The sequence below is a fragment of the Dasypus novemcinctus genome, chromosome X (assembly GCF_030445035.2).
Source record: "Dasypus novemcinctus isolate mDasNov1 chromosome X, mDasNov1.1.hap2, whole genome shotgun sequence".
NCBI classification, from domain to species: Eukaryota; Metazoa; Chordata; class Mammalia; order Cingulata; family Dasypodidae; genus Dasypus; species Dasypus novemcinctus.
In genome coordinates, this window is record NC_080704.1 from 17,349,857 (window position 1) to 17,369,531 (window position 19,675).

At 41.8% G+C, this 19,675-nt stretch overlaps 1 protein-coding gene across 3 annotated transcripts in view; it reads right to left on the reverse strand.

Annotated features, from left to right (window-relative positions):
• ASB11 (ankyrin repeat and SOCS box containing 11) overlaps positions 1 to 18,762 on the reverse strand; it is a 35,508-nt gene extending 16,746 nt beyond the window's left edge. For 2 of the 3 annotated variants that reach the window (XM_058290959.2, XM_004449055.3), the window contains exons 1-2: positions 18,544 to 18,762; positions 6,422 to 6,501 (exon numbers count right to left, since the gene is read on the reverse strand). In XM_058290959.2, coding sequence (XP_058146942.1) covers positions 6,422 to 6,501; positions 18,544 to 18,724 — 261 coding nt within the window. In that variant the 5' untranslated portion in view covers positions 18,725 to 18,762. Of the gene's footprint in view, positions 1 to 6,421; positions 6,502 to 17,525; positions 17,766 to 18,543 lie in introns of those variants that run through there. The other variant, XM_004449057.5, reaches the window with a different exon arrangement.
• Between the last annotated feature and the right edge of the window lie 913 nt (positions 18,763 to 19,675).

The window sequence follows — 19,675 nt, forward strand, 5'->3', positions numbered from 1 at the left end:
CAGACCTCCCAAGTGGTAGACGGACGCCCTAACCACTGGGCCAAAGTCCACTTTCCTTTTGGTCCTGTCCATTTTCATGTGTTGAATATGACATCATGACTCTAGGGCTGGGCTATATACTTCAATTTGGGCCTTTAATACCAGTTAGAAAAGTATTTTTCTTTTCCTTTTCCCATATATGATTTCCTTTTAAGAAAATACAAGAAATAAAATAAAACAAACTAGTCCACAAGGGGACAGCAATGTGCCAGAGAAAAACCAACAAGGTACAAATTCTCAGAATCCCTGGAATTGGAGAAAAGTAACGCAGGAACTGCATGGCAGTTATCTAGAGGTGAATCCCCTTTAATGGTGCCTGAGAAAATGGAGAAGCAGAAAGTTCAAATTACTGCTAAGACTGGGGCTCCCCATCATTAGTGATGACAAGCATGATCATCAGGAGCTCCTGGTCCTTGGTTTAGTGTTTTGCTCACAGCATACCCCACTACCTACCTGTGAAATAAAGTAAAAGAATGAAGTAGAGTAATACATTTTTGGCTGGTGCCAAGGTAAGGAAGTGGGGACATAGCAAGACAAAGTTGAACTTTCCAGTGAAGACTGCTCCATACACATTTATACACACCATAGAAACTAGTGTGCTTATGAATTAGAGTTAAAAATAAACGAGCAGGGAAGCGGCTGTGGCTCCATCAGTTGGGCTCCTGTCTACCATATGGGAGGCCCTGGGTTCGCGTCCCGGGGCCTCCTTGTGAAGGCAGGCTTGCCCGCACGCTGCAGAGAGCCACCGATCCAGGCGCTTCGGTGAGCTGACTCAGCAAGGTGATGCAACAACAACAAAAAAAGGGAGACAAGAAAAAAAACACACAGAAGAGCATGCAGCGAACAGACACAGAGAGCAGAAAGCAAGTAAGCAGCAAGGGGGGGGAGGAAATAAATAAAAATTAAAAAATACAGACAGAAGAATGCACAGTGAATGGACACAGAGAGCAGACAGCATGCAAAAAGTCGCAAAGAGGGGGGGAAATAAATAAATAAATAAATAAATAAATGAGCCCTAGGTTACCGGGGTGGGGAAGGAAGGAGAGGATGGATTTAATATGTAATGGGTGCAGGGTTTCTGTTGGGGGAGATGGGAAAGTTCTGGTAACGGATGGTGGTGAGGGTAGCACAACATTGTGAGTGTGACTGGTATGCTTGGGAGGGGTTGGAATGGGAACCTTCATTTCATATATATGTTTCCACAATGACAGCGAGAGAGAGAAAGAGATTAAGAGGGTCAATAACAACTACAGGCAATCCATGATCCTGGGCTGGAACTAACAGTGGAGGAGAAAAAGCCCAAAAGGACATGATTGGAACATATGAAAAAACTGGAGTGGAGCCCGCAAACTTTATTTCAATGGTAAATTTCTTGAACTTGATAACTGCACTTAAGCTGGTTACATAAATGAACATTCTTGTTCTTAGGAAATGTACTTGGCAGTATTAAGCGTTCAAGGAGCATGATTATACAAACTACTCTTAAATGTTTAGAAAATAGATAAACAGATAGTAAGATAGAAAGATAAGGCAAACATAACCAAACTTTAAAAGTTGGTAGATCTGGGTAACTGAATGGGAGGTATGTTGGAGTTCTCTGTATAGGGTTTGTATTATCTTTCAACTGTCTTATAAGTTTGAAATTATTTCAAAAGGAAAGTTTAAAAAATAAATAGACAAGTGCTAAATGCAATATGGTATCGATTGAATCTTGGAAAAGGAAAAGGACATTAGCAGAAAAGTAGTAAAATACCAGTAGTCTGGAGTTTAGTTAATAGTATTGGGCCAATGTTAAATTCTTATTTTTGACCATGTTCTGTGGCTGTGTAAGATGTTAACATTAGGGGAAGCTGGGTGAAGGGCATACAGGAACTATCTGGGCTCTTTGCAAATTTTCTTTGAAATTATTACAAAATACATATTTATTAAGAAATACTAATAATATTGAAGTATTGAGAGAGAGGAGGTGGATTCAAGATTACTTAATGTGCTTTAAAAAATTAATTAACCTGTGATAAAAATCAAGCACAAAGTGCATTTGGTAATTGCTGGCATTACTGGTTTCCTTTTGCTTCCACTTTCTTAAGAGGTAGCACAACTCATAAAGGAGGAGGAAAAAAAGATACCCAAAACAGCAATGTGTCCAGCTTTTAAAAATTAAAATGGTAAGTATGCCAGGTTAGGTGGTAGTTAGGATGTGAAAAAAGGACATAATGAACCACCTCCCTTTACACATGCAGACGCTAAAACCAACAGCACAAACAGAGTATATTCATTCATTTCATAAATATTTACTAGGCCTGTACTCATTGTTCAAGGTACTGGGGGTATAAACATGAAAAAAAAACACAGATAAAGTGGGCTTAATAACTAGGACTTTAATAAACCTCCTTAAGAAGTAAGATCGACCTGTGTGTCAACCTATTTTAATGTTCACTCTTGAAATAATGGACCATTGAGGCAGGCAGTCTCTGAGCTGTCCTGGCGAGCCCCAATTCCTGGTGTTGGCTCCCTTGTATAATCTCCTCCCTTTTAGTGTGGACTGGATTTATTGACTCATGTTTTATGTTGAATGCCTTCAAGCTTATGGGACAGTTACAAAAATAATATCACTCCCTTACAGAGAACTCCAACATAGACCCACCCTCTCAGACTACCAGATCCACCAATTTGAACATTTTCTCATATTTGCCGTATCATTCTGTCTATCTTTCTATGTATCCATCATCCACCATCCCACCTATCTAGCTGTATTTGTATCTATCTACCTATCCACTTACCAATCCATTTTCTGAACACTTGAATGGAGGTTGTATACATCATGCTCCTTGGACACAATACTGCCATGCACATTTCCTAAGAACAGTGTTTGTTAAACTTAATAACCTTAAGTGCAGTTATTAAGTTCAAGAAATTTGACATTGATATAATGCGTATAGTCTATATTCCATTTTTTTCATATGTCCCAAAAATGTCCCTTCGAGCCTTTTCTCCTTCACTGCTACATCCCTTCCAAGATGATGTATTGAATTTAATTGTCATTGTCTCTTCAGTTGTGCTTTCTTTTTTTTTTAATTGGGGAACATGTATACATTAACTTTCCCATCTTAAGCACTCCAAAGTATACCATTCAATGGGATGAATCACATTCACAATATTGTGGTACCCTTACCACCTTTCATTTCTGAAACTTTCCCATCTCCCCAAACAGAAACCCAATACCCTTAATGCATTAACTTCCCATTCCCTCTGACCCTGCCTCTGGCTACCTGTGCTCTAATTTCTGTCTCTATGACCTTGCATATTATTCAATATTTAAGCCAAAAGGCCAAAAGGCTTAAATTTAACAACCTAAATCTATATGAATCTCATTTGCTTGGATGCCAACTTAACTTTAATAGTATACAGAAACTATTTCCCTATACTCTCCCATCTCCCATCTTTATGTAGTTCTCATCACAAGTTATGTGCTTATACATTACGAGTCCAAAACCACTGATTTCTTATTACATTTTATGAATCTGCCTTTTAGAGCCTGTAGGAAATAAAAAGTGGAGTTACAAACTAAAAATACAATGGTACGTTTATATTTACCCATGTTGTTGTTATCACCAGAGATTGTTACCTCTTTATACAGCTTCAATCTACTGTCTACTGCTCTTTCCTTTTTACCTGCAAAACTCTCTTTGGCATTTCTTGTAGGGCACCAGTCTAGTAGTGACAAACTCCCTCAGCTTTTGTTTATCTAGGAAAGTCTTAATCTCTCCCTCATTTTTGAAAGACAGTTTTGCCAGATAAAAAATTCTCGATTGGCAGTTTTTTGCTTTCAGTACTTTAAACATGTCATCCCACTGCTTTCTTGCCTCCTTGGTTTCCAGTGAGAAATCGGCACTTGATCTTACTGAAGATCCCTGGTATGTGGGATTCTCTACTGAGGCTTTCAGAAGTCTCTCTTTATCTTTGGCATTTAACAGTTTGATTATAATATGATGTGGCATGACTCTATTTGGGTTTATCCTATTTGGAGTTGATTGAGCATCTTAGATGTGTATATGCATGTCTTAAATTAAATTTGGGAAGTTTTCAGCCATTATTTCTTTGAATATTCTCCCTGCCCTTTTCTTTCTTTTTTCTGTGACTTGCACAATGTGTATATCCACGAGTTTGATGGTGCCCCATAGGTTTTCCTCAGGCTTTATTCACTTTTCTCCATTCTTTCTTCTTTCTGCCCTGCAGGCTGGAAGATTTCACTTGTCTTATCTTCAAGTTCTCTGACTCTTTCATTTTCCAGCTCCAATCTGCTGTTGAACCCCTCTAAGGAATTTCAAATTTCTGTAACTGTGGTCTTCAGCTCTGTTTGGTTCCTTTTCATAATTTCCATCTCTTTGTTGATATTCTCTTTGTGTTCATTTATCATTTTCCTTATTTCCTTTCATTCTTTGTCATATTTTTCTTTTAGCTCTTTCAGCACATTTGGGGGCATTTTTTAAAGTCTTTTTCTGGTATGTCCCCAATCTGGTTCTCCTCTTTGATGGTTTATAATGCTTTAATTTTCTCCTTTGATGGGCCATTGCTTCCTGTTTCTTTGTTTTGTAAACTTTTGTTGAAACCTGGATATTCTGGTATTTTAATGTATTACTGCTGGGATTTAGACTCGGCAACATCTGGTCCTTAAGCTTGCATCCAGCTAGGATTATGACAAATCTTTCTTTGAATGCCAGAAGCTAACAAAAAGAAGAAGAAGAAGAAGAACAAGAACAAGAATAAGAGGAGGAGGAGAAAAAAAGAAAACACATTTCCCAGTCTTTGCAGATTGACCTGTGCAAGTGCTCTCCTTCAGGGCTTATCCATACAATGAGTTTAGAGGATAGCTCCAGGTCAAAGTGTTTGGGTCTCCTTGATCCTTTCTGTTTATACCTCTTATCTTGGACATGCATGTGTAGCCTTATGAATACCCCAGTTTACGCCTTCTGAATGTCCCCTCTTCCCTAGGAAACAGTTTCTTCAGGGTCCTGGCCTTGCATTCTATGTCCTATAGTCAGCAATCCCTTGTGCCAGGCAGCAGGACTTGACTGCTCTCCCACAGCCTTCTGAGAGTTCCATGAGCTGCCTTCTACATGCAGGGCAAGTTCTGTGGCAGAATACCTCAGGCCATGACCAGACAGACTGGGCCCGACATACATGCTCCCAGTATGTATATGAGAGTTACTCTGCTCCCTCTGGAATTGGGACCAGGGATTTGCACTGGGAGCACAGGCTGAGGCAGAGCCAGTGGGTTGGGGGAGGAGTCATTTGAGGAATCAAGAGATTCCACGGCTTCTAAGTAGCTTTTCTCTTGATTTGGCGCTCGTCCTCTTACTGCGGTCCTTTAACTGTTTTCTGGAGCTTTGAGAAAGAGGTTTCTGCCAATTCTTGCTGGTTGTCCAAAGCTTCTGTGGGAGGACAGAGCTCTAAAGTGTCTCACTCTGCCACCTTGAGCAGGGTAAGTGCCACTCTCTTGATCCACTTTTTTTTTTTAGGAGGGACAGAGGATTGAAACTGGGACCTTGTTCGTGGGAAGCAGGCACTCAACCACTGAGCTACACTTGCTCCCCTTGACTCACTTTTAACTAATAGAATACGGCAGAAGTGATGGGATGTCACTGAAGAGATCAGGTAACAAAAATTGCATCTTCTTAGGCATTCTCTTGTGCTCTTTCTGGGGAAAGCCAGCTGCCATCTTCTGAGGCAGTTCTGTGGATAGGGGCCCCATGTGGCAAAGCAATGAATCTTGTCATCAACCACATGCATACGTTGGAAGCAAATCTCCTTCTGAGGCTTGCCACCAGCCACGCAAGTGAACTGGAAGCAGATCCTGCCTCCAGCTGTACCGCAAGATGACTGAAGCCCTGGCCAACCCCTTGGCTGCAGCCTGTGAAAGACCCTGAGCCCAGAGCCACCCAGCTAAGCTGTTCCTAATTCACCTTAACCATGAGATAATAAATTTTTGTTTGTTTTCATTCACTATGTTTGAGGTCATTTATTACACAGCAATAGATTACTAATGAAACTTCAGGGCTGGTGTCACTGATGAACCCTGGGAGAGCATCAGTGCCACATAAATGTGAAGGCATCCACCGTCATCCCTCACAGGAAACCTTCCTAGGAGGTAAAGGAAGGCCCCAAAGGGGAAGGGAGGGAACTGGGTGGAAACCAAGCCAGCTCCACAGGAGAGGAGAATCAGGAAGCATCAGTGGTGAGGTGCTAGAAGAAACCCAAGCCTAGAATGGTAATACTTTGACCCAGATGGGCAAACAAGACCTGGGCTACCCAGCCGAAGATAACAAAGAACGATGCTCTATTATAGCATGAGCACAAAGGACCAAGTCTTTAGTTTACTTACTTGTGCAATTAAAGTTTTAAGAGCCAGTAAGCGCCCCTGTGCTGCAGCTTCGTGAAGAGGGGACCGATCAGCCCAGCAGTCTGAAACACAAATCAAAATCAGAATCCAGATCTGGAGACTTCTTGTGGCAGCTTGTTCATGATGCCCACTCGTTGGGAGAGCAGGTTTGGGAGAAAAGGTGGGAAGCATGTACCATGCATCTGGGTCTCTTGTCAGCCACTTCCAGGGTGACAAGTTACTGGGTGTAGAGTTGATTAGTTTAGGGGTATGCGGCGAGAAGGGTGCAGGTGACCTCTCTGACTTTTCAAGGGGCAGTTTTAACAAGAAATAGAATTAGTTCAAGTAAATGGGGCCCAGTTCTCGAATACGATAGTTCTAAATAAGGCAAAGTGGAGGACAGAGCTGGTCAGTGAGCTTCCCTATTTTCATCCCTCTCCTGCTTCCTACCCCAAAAACACAGCAACCTGTGGAACGTGAAGGAGACTCCAAGGGACCCAGTAAAAATGGTTTTGTTCTAATATCCCTAAGTAATAGTTTCTGTTTCATTTTGGTAATGAACATATCTATTATTGTAATGTAGAATGATGGGTTTTTTGGAGGATATAATCCTCTAAAAGTTTTCCCCTAGACAACTCTGCTGTGGGCAGTTTAAGTGTGATGGCTAAGCAAGGGGCCAGTGGAGCCAGACTGCCTGAGTTCAAGTCCTCAGGCACTTGACCACTTTCTCGACCACTTTCTCTGCCAAAATGGGCAAGGTACTAAAATTTTGAACCTCAGTTTCCTAATCTGTAAAATGGGGGTATAGCAATCTAGTATTGGAAATGCTTTGGTCCCTAAGAAGGGCAATAAAATACATTCATGATTTTAGGTGCTCAAGACAGTTTATGATTAATAAAAACACCTGATAGGGTAGTTCTCTAAGGAACCAACCCTCTGTTAAACGTGCCAAAGACTGGTCATTTGTTTTGGAAGAAAACTTACTCCAGCTGGGATAAATTGGACATTTTAAAAATTATAATTGTGCTCTTCAAATATCAAAAAGCATGTTATACAATTTGGGTTTAACACAAAGGGCCCCTCTTATCAACCAACCTCTTCTAGGTGATCCTGATGGCGTTAAGAACTGAGTTTGCCCCTGCCTGCAACTTTTGCAAAACAAAATCTAACCAAAGGTGAAATTGTGTTACTTTGAGATAACTTAAGACTTCAAGGAAAGAGTGAATCCAATGGATGAGAACCAGAGTTAGAAACATTTCAGTGAGCCCGCTTCCTACATTGAAACTCATTTTTTTAATCTTTTCCAACACTTTGGGTTACGGAAAGGAGAGAAACTAGGGTTGGATTGATATTGGAGCAATTGGTATGAAAATGTGATTTGATATAGAAGTAAATTTAGATGTGAAATTGTGTGTGCGTGTATACCTAAACCAGGGTTCCTTGGAGAAATGGCTGATTTCAAGGCTGGGCCAGGAAAACTAGAAGATGAGCCTGGAACATCTTGCCTAAAAGTTAGGAATTGCTCCAAGAATGATGGAGAAATGTCAGAAAGACACGAGCCAGCTTGATGGAGCTCCCACTGTCCAAATCTGGGACAATTTCAGCATAAAAATAAATAATGATAATAGCCAATTAGAGGGAAGCGGACTTGGCCCAATGGATAGGGCATCTGTTCACCACATGGGAGGCCCGCGGTTCAAGCCCCGGGCCTCCTTGACCCGTGTGGAGCTGGCCCATGTGCAGTGCTGATGCACTCAAGGAGTGCCGTGCCACACAGGGGTGTCCCCCGCATAGGTAAGCACCATGTGCAAGGAGTGCGACCTGTAAGGAGAGCCACCCAGCTCGAAAGAAAGTGCAGCCTGCCCAAGAATGGCACTGCACACACGGAGAGCTGACACAATAAGACGACGCAACAAAAAGAAGAAACACAGATTCCCGGTGCCACTGATAAGGATAGAAGCAGTCACAGAAGAACACACAGCAAATGGACACAGAGAGCAGACAACTGGGGGGCGGGCGGGGAAGGGAGAGAAATAAATAAAAAATAAATCTTAAAAAAAAATAACCAATTAGAGCCTATCAAATAAAATAGGAATGCATTAGTCCTCACTTATATAAATAAATGAATATGTAAATAGAGAGATGGAAAGTTCTTTCTCATAGTAGAAGGCCAACTAATAAATGCAGGAGAAATAATAGACTTAGTCTCAAAGTGTCTCCCAGAAAAATAATTATTTTATAGTTATTACGAGTACTTTATATGTAATACATATTTATATAATGTATAAATAAATGATATCTAATATAGCATACATTATACATAATATGCATTATAATAATTACATCAGTAGGGAAAGGGAAATTTTACAGTGGAAAAAAATTATAGTGTGCACCTAGCACAAGTGATCAAAGTTAGTATCCCTGGTAGGAAACAACTTGGCATCATGTACCACCTGATGGAACACAATGAGAAAAACATGGCACTGCATCTGTGGTACTGCTGCTCAAGAGGCAGAACCCAATATAATTGTGAGGGAACTTGGGATCAACTCAAACTTAGGCACATTCTATGAAATAACTGGCCTGGAATTTTTTTAAGGTCACAAAGGAACTGAGGACGTGTTCTAGATTGAAGGGAGCTGAAGAGATGCCGTATCTCAATGCAACTCATGATCTTGGAGGGATCCTTTTGCCATCAAGGTCATTATTAGGATGGTTGCCTAAACCTGAATGGGGTCGCCAGGTGAAGAGATGTGGGAACACTTCATACTGTTCTTGTAACTTTTCTGTCTTTTTGAAATTAGTCCCAAAATAAAAAGTAAAGTAAATAAAATTCCTGGCGATCCCATCACTCCTGATATGAATATGTAATACTTTTATAACAACAAAGAAAAACTGAAAAAAACTTTAACATGGAAAATACCTTGTGTTGGTGTCTCTACTCGGTCCTGAATTAGTTAAAAGCCCAAGAGTAAAGTTTTTTTAAAAAAAGATTTATTCATTTATTTCTCTCCCCTTCCCCTCCCCCACCCCGGTTGTCTGTTCTGTGTGTCTATTTGCTGCGTCTTCTTTGTCCACTTCTGTTGTTGTCAGCAGCTCGGGAATCTGTGTCTCTTTTTGTTGCGTCATCCTGTGTGTCAGCTCTCCGTGTGTGCGGCGCCATTCCTGGGCAGGCTGCACTTTCTTTCGCGCTGGGCGGCTCTCCTTACGGGGCGCACTCCTTGCGCGTGGGGCTCCCCTTCGCGGGGGACACCCCTGCGTGGCAGGGCACTCCTTGCGCGCATCAGCACTGCGCATGGACCAGCTCCGCACGGGTCAAGGAGGCCCGGGGTTTGAACCGCGGACCTCCCATGTGGTAGACAGACAGATGCCCTAACCACTGGGCCAAGTCCGCTTCCCAAGAGCAAAGTATTTTTAAGTTGCCTTGGATATTTATGATTTGCATAAGCTAGAGGTAAAGAGATAATGTATGCATATAATCCTCAATTAGTCATGCTTGGTATTCTCTGAGACATCTCTCTCCTTCAAAAGGCAGTCTACTTTGGACAGGTCACACTCTTGTCTAATCACTCTCGGAAGTGAAAGCAGGCACTTGGGATGACAGGACAGTCTTTATCCAGGGACTGAAACTCAGCACCCTGACCGACTTAAGAAGCAAACCCACAGCCATGGCTTTGCCATTCTGTTGTTCTAACAGTAGCCAATCTAGGTCACCTAAAGGTACTCTAAATATTTGATTCAGAAATGAAAACAAGATGCAAGTGGCAGCATGTGATTAAAATTGTTAACTTAGAGTATCGAGACAAAATGGCTTTATTATCTCTAAAATTTGCCTCCAAGTAGAGCATCAGGGCCTTCTTCCTTGCTGAGAAGCCGAGACCTTAAAGGCATCTGGGGTGGGTTGAATTGTGTACCTCAAAGAAGAAAGTTCAAGTCCTAACCTCCAGCACCCATGGATGTGGCCATCAAGTGAACCTGTAAACCCAGTGACCGTGACTGGCATCCTCAAGGAGAGAGCTTCTGAAACACAGGGAAAAGGAGAAGATCGTGTGAAGATGGAGGCAGGGAGGGAGTGATACAGCTACAAGCCCAGGAACACAAGGATCGCTGGCAACCGCCAGAAGATAGGAGAGCGGCAAGGAAGGAGTCTTCCCCCGTTTGGGGTAATTTTTTACAATGGTCCTAGGAAACGAATATGACCTCTTAGTCCTTTTCAAACTTTCCACTAATTTTCTGTAACTCAGTCCCATTTCAGTAGTTAAGAACCAATCCATACACACAAGTGTAACCTGATTTTGTCTAGGTTCTTTGCTATGCTGCAGAAATGAACTTCAAGAGCACGGCAGGTGAGTTAGGCCAGTAATTTATCCAGGTAGGGAGGGAAGAGAAGTGGGAGAAAATAACAGATCATGGGTCCCAGGTAGGGAGGAAGAGACCGAAAAGTGATAAAACAGGCTGGTTTATAGACTACAATTTCCCATTATAGATTATGAATGCCCAGGTTTACTTGTGTAGTGATCTGCGTCGGGGAGAAGGCGGCCAGAATCGGAGTCCAAAAGCGAGAGAGAGATTTAGGCTTTGCGCTTTTTTTTTTTTAAGATTTATTTTTATTTCTCTCCCCTCCCTGTCCCCCCGCCCCCGTTGGCTGCTCTCTGTGTCCATTCACTGTGTGTTCTTCTGTGTCTGCTTGTGTTTTCGTCAGGCAGCACTGGGGATCTGCATATCTTTTTGTTGTGTCATCTTGCTGCCTCAGCTCTATGTGTGTGTGGCACCACTCCTGGGCAGGCTGCGATTTCACGTGGGGGCCACTCCTTTTGCACAGGGGGCACCCTTATGCATCATCCCTGCATGGGCTGGCACTCCTTGCGGGCAGCAGCACTGCGCATGGGCCAGCTCCCCATACGGACCAGGAGGCCTGGGGTTTGAACCTTGGACCTCCCATGTGGTAGGCGGATGCTCTATTAGTTGAGCCACATCTGCTTCCCTGCACTTACTTTTTAAACCATTAATTATTCCACCCCTTTTGCTAATAGCAGGGGAGAGTTCCAGCTGTTTGCTGTTTTGAGTGACTACCCCACCCATCAATCCCCTGGGAAGGTCCAATGATAAAGTCCTTGGGGAATATCCAGGGCATCTTCTAGCTTCTGGAGGAAATCTTGTTCTGAAAGGCAGAATCTTGTGTGTGTGTGTGAGGGGGTCTTGCAGCAGCCATCTTGGGGGTACTGAATGACATGTGGACTTCTTGCCAGGTTCCAGATCCATCTATTGATTCCCTATCTTACTGGCTGGCTTCACAATGACATGGATAAATGCCCCAACCCTAATTTTGAGTGAGAAAAGCCAGACACAACAGAATCTGACTTGGTGATTCTGTTTCCATAAAGAAGCCAAACTCACCTTTCGGGTTAGAAGTCAAAACTAATTGCTGGAGGGCGGGGGTTGGGGGTGGGATGGGGGTGCTGCCTGGGAAAGGGTGTGGTTGGGGGCAGTGCTGGTAGTAAGCAGTTTCTTGCTCTTGGGTGCTGGTTCCCGACTCTGTTGACTTTGTAAAGATTCATCAAGCTGTTCCCTTATGATTTGTGCACTTCTCTGTATTCATGTTATACTTCAATAAAGAGTTTTTAGAAAGGACTCAGGTCAGTCCACCTTACAGCTGTCATCTCTGATCCTCGTCAAAGCTCCTCTCCAACTTGCCTTCAGAGCCATCCCCGGTCTTAGCAGGTTGAGGCAGGAGAGCAGCGGCAGGTGTGCTCTTAACCCGCCTCCTCTTCCTAGGTGCCCAGGGGTGGGGGTTGGAGTGGGGAGAAGCAAGAGGGACAGGGAAGAGTTCTCAGTGAACCGGAAGGGGCTGCCAGTCCTGCTCCCCTGGTGTAGTGGTTTCCCAGGACGCCATAACAAAGGCCCCACAACCTGATGGCTTGAAACAACAGAAATGTCTCCTCTTGGTTCCGGAGCCTAGAGGTCTAAACCCATATGTTGGCAGGGCTGTGCTCCCTCTGCAGGCGTTGGGGAAGAATCCTTCCTTGCCCCTCCTAGCTTCTGATGGTTGCCAGCAGTCCTCGGCATTCCTTGTGTTAAAAAATTTATGTATATTAGACAAGATATTCTTCATGGCAGTTTGAGCAGTTTACGATTCATCAATCAGGCAGCATCTAAACTGTGCAGGAGCTCTGCTGACGGGGTGGAAAGGAGCAGATTACACAGGGCAAATGCGGAAGCAAGCGAGGACCTCTTCTGATTGCCTGACGTTGACCTTTCCATCTGATAAAGTGGGGGGCAGCTATACATTGGTTAGTGTGGTCTGCATGTCCCCTTGGATAAGCTGTCTCTACTGGACCAAAACTGGTTTGCCACCAGATGTGGCTTATTTACAGTTCTGTAGGGTGGGTTCCAGTGTTCCATTTTCTTGGAAAGTTCCCACAGGTAAATTGTTTTTCTCTTCTGGACAATCTTTTCCCAGAAAGGGGTCCCGTCCGGCAGTCTCCAATGCAGCGGGCTGTTTTATTTTGCTTAACACTTGGTTGTAGTTGCATCACTCTGATCTGTGTCTTTGTCTTCGCGTGGCCTTCTCGCTCTATCCGTGTCTCTGCGTCCAGATTTCCAGGTTCCACTAAGGACACCAGCCTTGGATACAGGGCCCACCCTAATCCAGTCTGACCTCATCTTAACCCAATGACATCTGCAGACGCTGTTTCTAACTAGGGCCACATCCATAGGTTCTGGGCGGACGTGAATTTGGAGGGAACACCGTTTAACCCAGTCTGTCCACTTGGCCTCAAGCGCAGTTCTAACTCCTGGTCTGCGGGCTTGCCCTTGGCACCCGGGCTCCCTCCCAGGCAGCTTTCCTGAGCAGTGGCGTTTGGTCACCTCTCCGAGCTTCTGCATCCATGCAGCATCCTCTGCACCGCGTGCTTCTGAAGGCTTGGCAAGCCTGTGGGCATGTGTGGGGCCATCTGCCATTCCCCCAAGCAAAAGGGAATGATGGTGACAGTCCCAGGATTCTCCCTCACCACACCACTGCCTACCGCTTCTTTCTCCCATTCAAGTAGTGTGGTGGGTAGGTCAGCAGGTTATCTGCTAAGCAGACTCCCAAGCTGAGAGTGAGGTACCAGCCTCCTCTTCAGGCACCTCTTATCTAAACTCGCATTTCTCTGGGAGCCCTATCCCTTGCTGTTCAGGAGAGGAGGGAAAGCAAGAAGGGCCTTGCTTCAGGAGCTGGAACATTCCAAAATTTACCGCATCCCTTTGCCCCACATGAAGATGTCTCAGCCAGCAAGTAGAAGTAAGACTTAAATTCAGGTTTTTGAGCCTTCAGAAAGCACCCTGTTCTGGGTGTAAGAACCACTGGTTTTCAGAGTCTCACTCTCCTAGAGGTTGTTCCTTTCTTTGTCTTGGAGGCTACCTTCTCTCTATAAATACCACCCAACAAATCAGTTATATCTCCTTAAAAGTAGAACTCATTTTTGTGCCCCTACTGGACATAAGACCACTCTCAAGGAGGTGACTTTTCCAGTCACACTGTTTTCCGGCACTTGCTTCAAAGGACCTTGAAGAGTTTCATACAAAATCCTTTTCCAGAAACTGCCACGGTGGGGCTCTCCTGTTTTTCTATTCTTGTTCCCAAGAGGCATTGGCTCACTCTGATCATTCTTGTTTTGCAAATTAGAGCTAATTGTGAAAAATTAAGGATAAAAGTTATTTGGCAGCTCGGGAGTTTTTCCATTCCTTTCAGGAAAAATGCAACTAAGCTTTCCAAATGAATGCTTAAGTAGTAATCAAAAATCATTTGCTTCTAAGGCAATCTATTTTTAGCTATTTGGCAGACTGCCCGTGTCACAGGACTACAGGCACATTATGAAGATAGTTTACTCTACAAATATGTTTACTTCTTCCTGACAAGGTGTACGGAAAATGTTCAAGTACTTATTCAGTCCCTTGTTCTTGCATTTTTCTCAGAATGTGATTTATATTCACGTCCTCAGCCTCCTCAAATAACAATTTCATGACAGCTTCTAAAACCACAGATCTCAATCACAAAATTGGTTCAGATGGACTACAGTCTATCCAAGTTCCACGAATTCAAGATAAAAACCAATTATTATTTTTTATTGATTTAAGTTTTAGCCTTTCTAATTCCAACAAGTATTCAAGATCACTGGCTTGTTTTTCTAAAACACCACCCAACCATGCACATCTTTCATTCTCTTATTCAGGTTACCAAATCATAGAAAGCCACATCTTCTTCTGTAACATTTATCAAAGAAAAGTCAAAAGGAAATTCAATTTTGAACCAAAATATAGGCAAGAGTCTGGCAAAATTGATATTTTAGGTGAAACAAAGGTAATTGAAAAAATCATACTATAACAGATTTCCTGAGATATCTAAAATTTCTAAGAAAATCGAGTTATAATTAATACTCTCTGGAAGTCTCAGTTCTGGAGATGAAACCCAGTTAGTGAATATACTCTTTAATGAACATGTGTGAGAAAGAAGCTTCGTTGGAACCTACAAGGGGCAACAGAACTGAGCTGAAGGGGACAGGTGGGGAGGCAGGGCCCCTGCTGGGGACTGGCCATCCTGACTTGGGTAAAGCTAGCAGACACCTGCAGTAGGTGACCACTCAGAGGATGGCTGGGCCCAGGCTTGATGAGACAACCAAGAAAAGTAAATCAGGGAGCAGATGTGGTTCAAGTGGTTGCGAGCCTGCTTCCCACATGGGAGGTCTCGGGTTCAGTTCCCGGTGCCTCCTAAAAACAAAAACAAACGACAAGCAAACACACACACACAAACAACTCGGGGGAGCCGATGTGGCTCAGTGGTTGAACGCCAGCTTCCCACTTATGAGGTCCTGGGTTCAATCCCTGGCCCCAGTACCTCAAAAAAAAAAAAAAAAAGTAAATCAGAGTAGAAGCTAGGTAGAGGTTTGGTTAAGAATGGAGCAGAGGCAGGGCAATCCTATTGGAATGAGAGGACAGAAAGAAGGAGTCGGAAGGATGAGTCAGGCAGAAGTGTGGCCATCCCATTGAGGTCACCATTGAATTGGCAACAAGGACAACAGATTTTAAATATAATTTAGAACTAATCGTTTAGACAGCTTAAAATGGACTTTTTTTTTAAAGAAAGGTACTATTGTTCCACAATCCCTTATCTGCCATTATAAAATGTCCCACATTCTGAAAACCAAATCTGATGCAAACTCCTTTTTAGCAGCAAAACATGATCAGGACTCAGATTAGGCAATTGGTTATTTTTAATGTGATTTTTCACTTGGCGTGAATATTCATATTCACTACCAAAAAAATCAAAATATTTGAGTGTGGGAAGCAGTTTTAGACCCCAGAGGGAGTTCTATGTAATATACAGGATACACACTGTGTCATCTTTTTAATATCCCAAAAATCCTAAATTCTAAAAACACAGCTGGTGTTTTTAGGCTTGCGGATAACAAAGTATCAACCTGTGCATGTGCTTTCTTTTCCTCAAGGTTGAGGATCAGGTCACTGTAATAATAAATACAGCTCCAAGTCTGACCGAATAAGCCAAGGCTGAAAAACCGTATGTCCCATGATGATGAAAGAGGTTGTTGATATGGGAGGAGTGGGGTGAGGGGGGTGGGGGGTAACTGGGGACCTCATATTTTTTTAATGTAACATTAAAAAAAATAAAGACTAAAAAAAAGACAGTTAATAACAAAAATAAATAAAGTGAAGAAACGTTCATTATTTTAAAATAAAACAAAAGCCGTATGACTTGTCTCTCTAGAGGAACACGGTGGCTTTCAACACTGCAGAAACATCTACGGGCTGAGGCAGGGGCTGGTTAGCTATCAGGCGCAGTGCCAAGGGGCTGGGAGTGTTCAAGGACCTACGACGGTATTTCACCCTAAAAATGTATTGTCTACAAAATCCACAAAGCCTGTAAAATCAAAAGTAGTAACAGCCAACCACAGCTTACTGCAACTCTCATGAAACAGCTACAAATGCAATAGTTTAAACCACAAAGACATATGAAATAATGTATTCCAGAATATGAAATTGCACAATAAAAAACATCTTTTCAACATTTTTACAGTCAAAATAATGATGTTTAATGAGGGATATGTTTGACGGGGCCTCCCAAAGTAAGAGCACCCAGGACCTATGAAAGCCTACCCTCTGCCCTAGCAGAGTCCCGCTACTTGTGACAGTTCCGATGGTAGTTTACAGGAACATAATATGCTGGTGGAATAAAAAAATTTAACCTTGGGGTGAGACTTTTGGAAGTCAGTTAGCTAGCTTAACGATTAAACCTCACATGTTTTTCCTGACAAACATTTGGCCAATAACAGCAACAGTGATTTCTGGTTTAACACTTTCATGAAATTTTATTCTTGATTTTTAATGTGTTCTGCATTTAAAAATAAAGTATCTGATTAACAGTGCCAAAAGAAAAACAGTTAAAATAGTGTAAAATCTATTGTTTCTGGCATATGACTATGTTACTATAGAAAGCCTTATTTACCAAATCTGGATATTTTTTTTTTTGTTCTACATATGTATGTGGGCACATACATAAATGTACATAGGAAGGAAATCAAAGAGAAATTAATATGCAGTATTTCTCACTCCCTGCTTCTTAACGATAATTGAAAAATAATGTTTTGATCTGATAACACTATGCTACTTGCAAGTTAAATGGATGTGATCCTTGGAGCTTGAACAAGTAAAGATATTTGAGCTAAAGGATAAATGAGCTCTATTTAAAAGATCTGCATTATAGCTCCAGACTTCAATTCAAACCATGCTAATCTTCTATAGTTTTTGAGTATTAGAAAACCTTCCTAAGACTGTAGACCACAATACCAGAAATAACGCACACGCACAGCAGAAGAGTACATTGGTAACATGTTCTTGCCATTATGGACTTTGCTGGACTTTACCGAGCTTAAACCAGGAGCATGCCCTCTCTATGAGAACACCAAAAAGATGTTACTGAAAATTTTCGATGTGAGATTTTTAGACTTAAAATTAAATTAGAAAATAGGTTTTCCAGTCAGGCTTAACTGCAAAGTGAAGAGAAACATTATTATTATAATTTTTATTATTTAACTAGTCAAAAGTCACATACCTCCCTGAAATGTGTGACAAATGTAATCCCCGAAAGACACCACTTTCCAGAGTTTGGGCCTTCTGGCACTTTCTGAAACGTCAAGATTCTTCTCATTTTCCCCTGTTAATTGAAGCATTCTGAGGCTTTGCCTTTGGAGATCTTATGTCTTTGGATAAGTCTGCTGTGCTCTTCAAAGTTGTCTAGGGTATTGGAATCACCTAAGTCTATTTTGAAAGAAAATCCTGGATGCAAATTGAAAGTGGACACTAGATAAAGAATGACGTAATCCTGGAACCCCAACAGGCACTACAAATACATAGGGAAATTCCGAACTCTGTTTAGGAATAAATACTCCTCCATGGAGTGACAATCCCAGAAGTGACACGGATACCTGATTCATTTCTTTTGCAATGACTCGCTACACGAAGGTGAATCCTTTTTGAAAGAAATGGAGGATAATGTCTACAAAGCACAAGTTTTAAAATGTTTTACCCAAATCTTGACATTTCATATAATACCCTTTGTTTGGAGTGCTTCACATGGTGTCACAGATAGTGAGTTTTTTTCCCCTTATAGTGACAAGTGGCTAATCAACTCCAGTTGCTAATGACAGCACAAAAATATCTACCACATGCCACGTTTGCTGCTTTACATGAAATTGGTCACTCTCATTCCTGAGGAACTTTAGTCTTGTTAAAATGCTCTCCATTGTGAAAGTTTGATTTAAAATATTAAGGAAAATAACCCCATATAAGTTATTCTTTTGGCCAGTAGAAATGAGGTTTCTCCAAAATACTTGAGAGCCATTACTTTACTTTTTAAATAATAACTGCTACTAGACCTACTAACTTGCAGAAAAATAAGGCTGAGAATCTCCACAAATTGGTGCAGTCAACCACATTTTGCTTAATAATTTTTAAACTACCCACTCAAAACCAAAATGTAAATAAAATCTGCCTTCCAGAAATGCTATTCATATGAAATATCTGAAAGGTTTTTTTTTTTAAGTATTGGGAACAAATTCATGTATTTTTACCTGAAACTCCACCATAGATTTCTTCTGCTATCCTAGCCGCTTCTTTTCTATTTCCTTTGACGATATAGAAATGGGTTAGGAGAGCCAAAAAAACTTTAATTAAAAGTTTGAAGAAAAAAAAGGTAGCAAACATTGTAATAAAGATGTTTTTAAAGCCATAGAAAACAGGACCATCTTCCATTTTGGCTTATTCTTTGTAAGTTCCAAGGACTGCAAAATTTCACTGAGCTATAAGTGGTAACATGACATCTATTTTAAACCTTCCAGCACTCTGTGCTCCTGTTACCGGGAACTCAGTTTGTAGGTTCTAATCTGTGATTTGGCAGCTACATGTGCTGACATCGGTGGCAATGTTAAATGCACTAAAGAATCTTCCTTCTAACTAGAAACATCCAATAGTTTTTGAGCTACATTAATCAGTACACTTTAACAAATGGAATTCATGTCCAAATCTTTTTCACTCCTAGACCCTTATTTTTACTATATTAGGGTGGAAGGCAGAGTTCAAAAGGAGATAGACTTCTCAAATGCCACGGGGACAAGGCAAGTTATTTGATGTTTATACTAAAAAAAAGTGCAAATGCTCTTAAGAAGAAAATACTATCCCTGTGACATTTCATTTTCTCTTCATTCTGATCACATTTAACAGCCTCCCTGGCCTCTACCCACTCCATGGCAATCCCTCCCACCTGCCCTGTGACTAGAAATGCCTCCAGATATTGCCATGTGTGCCATGAGAACCACTGAGCCATAGCAAAAGTTTTAAAGGATAAAGTAGAATCAACTTCTCAAAGTACTGTTGAATACAATCAACAAATTCTTTATAGAATTCTAATTTTTATAATTTCATACGAAAAAAAAATGCAGCCACAAGAATACAATTTAACATCAGCTAGCCAGATTCTTTTTGGGAATGGAAAGAAACAGAGGCTTCTAAGAATTCTTCATGAAAGTAAACGACAGACCTATGGTACCCTGACTTTGCTAAAACTAAGTTTTGCTGTAAGGAAAATCAGAACATAAGAAGATAGGTGACTGCTTTCCACTGCTTCTGAGAAAGAGGGTGGGAGAGTTGGGCTTCTGTAAATGAAGTCAAAATGCAAATTGCTCTTAAAACAGTTCACAAACAGAC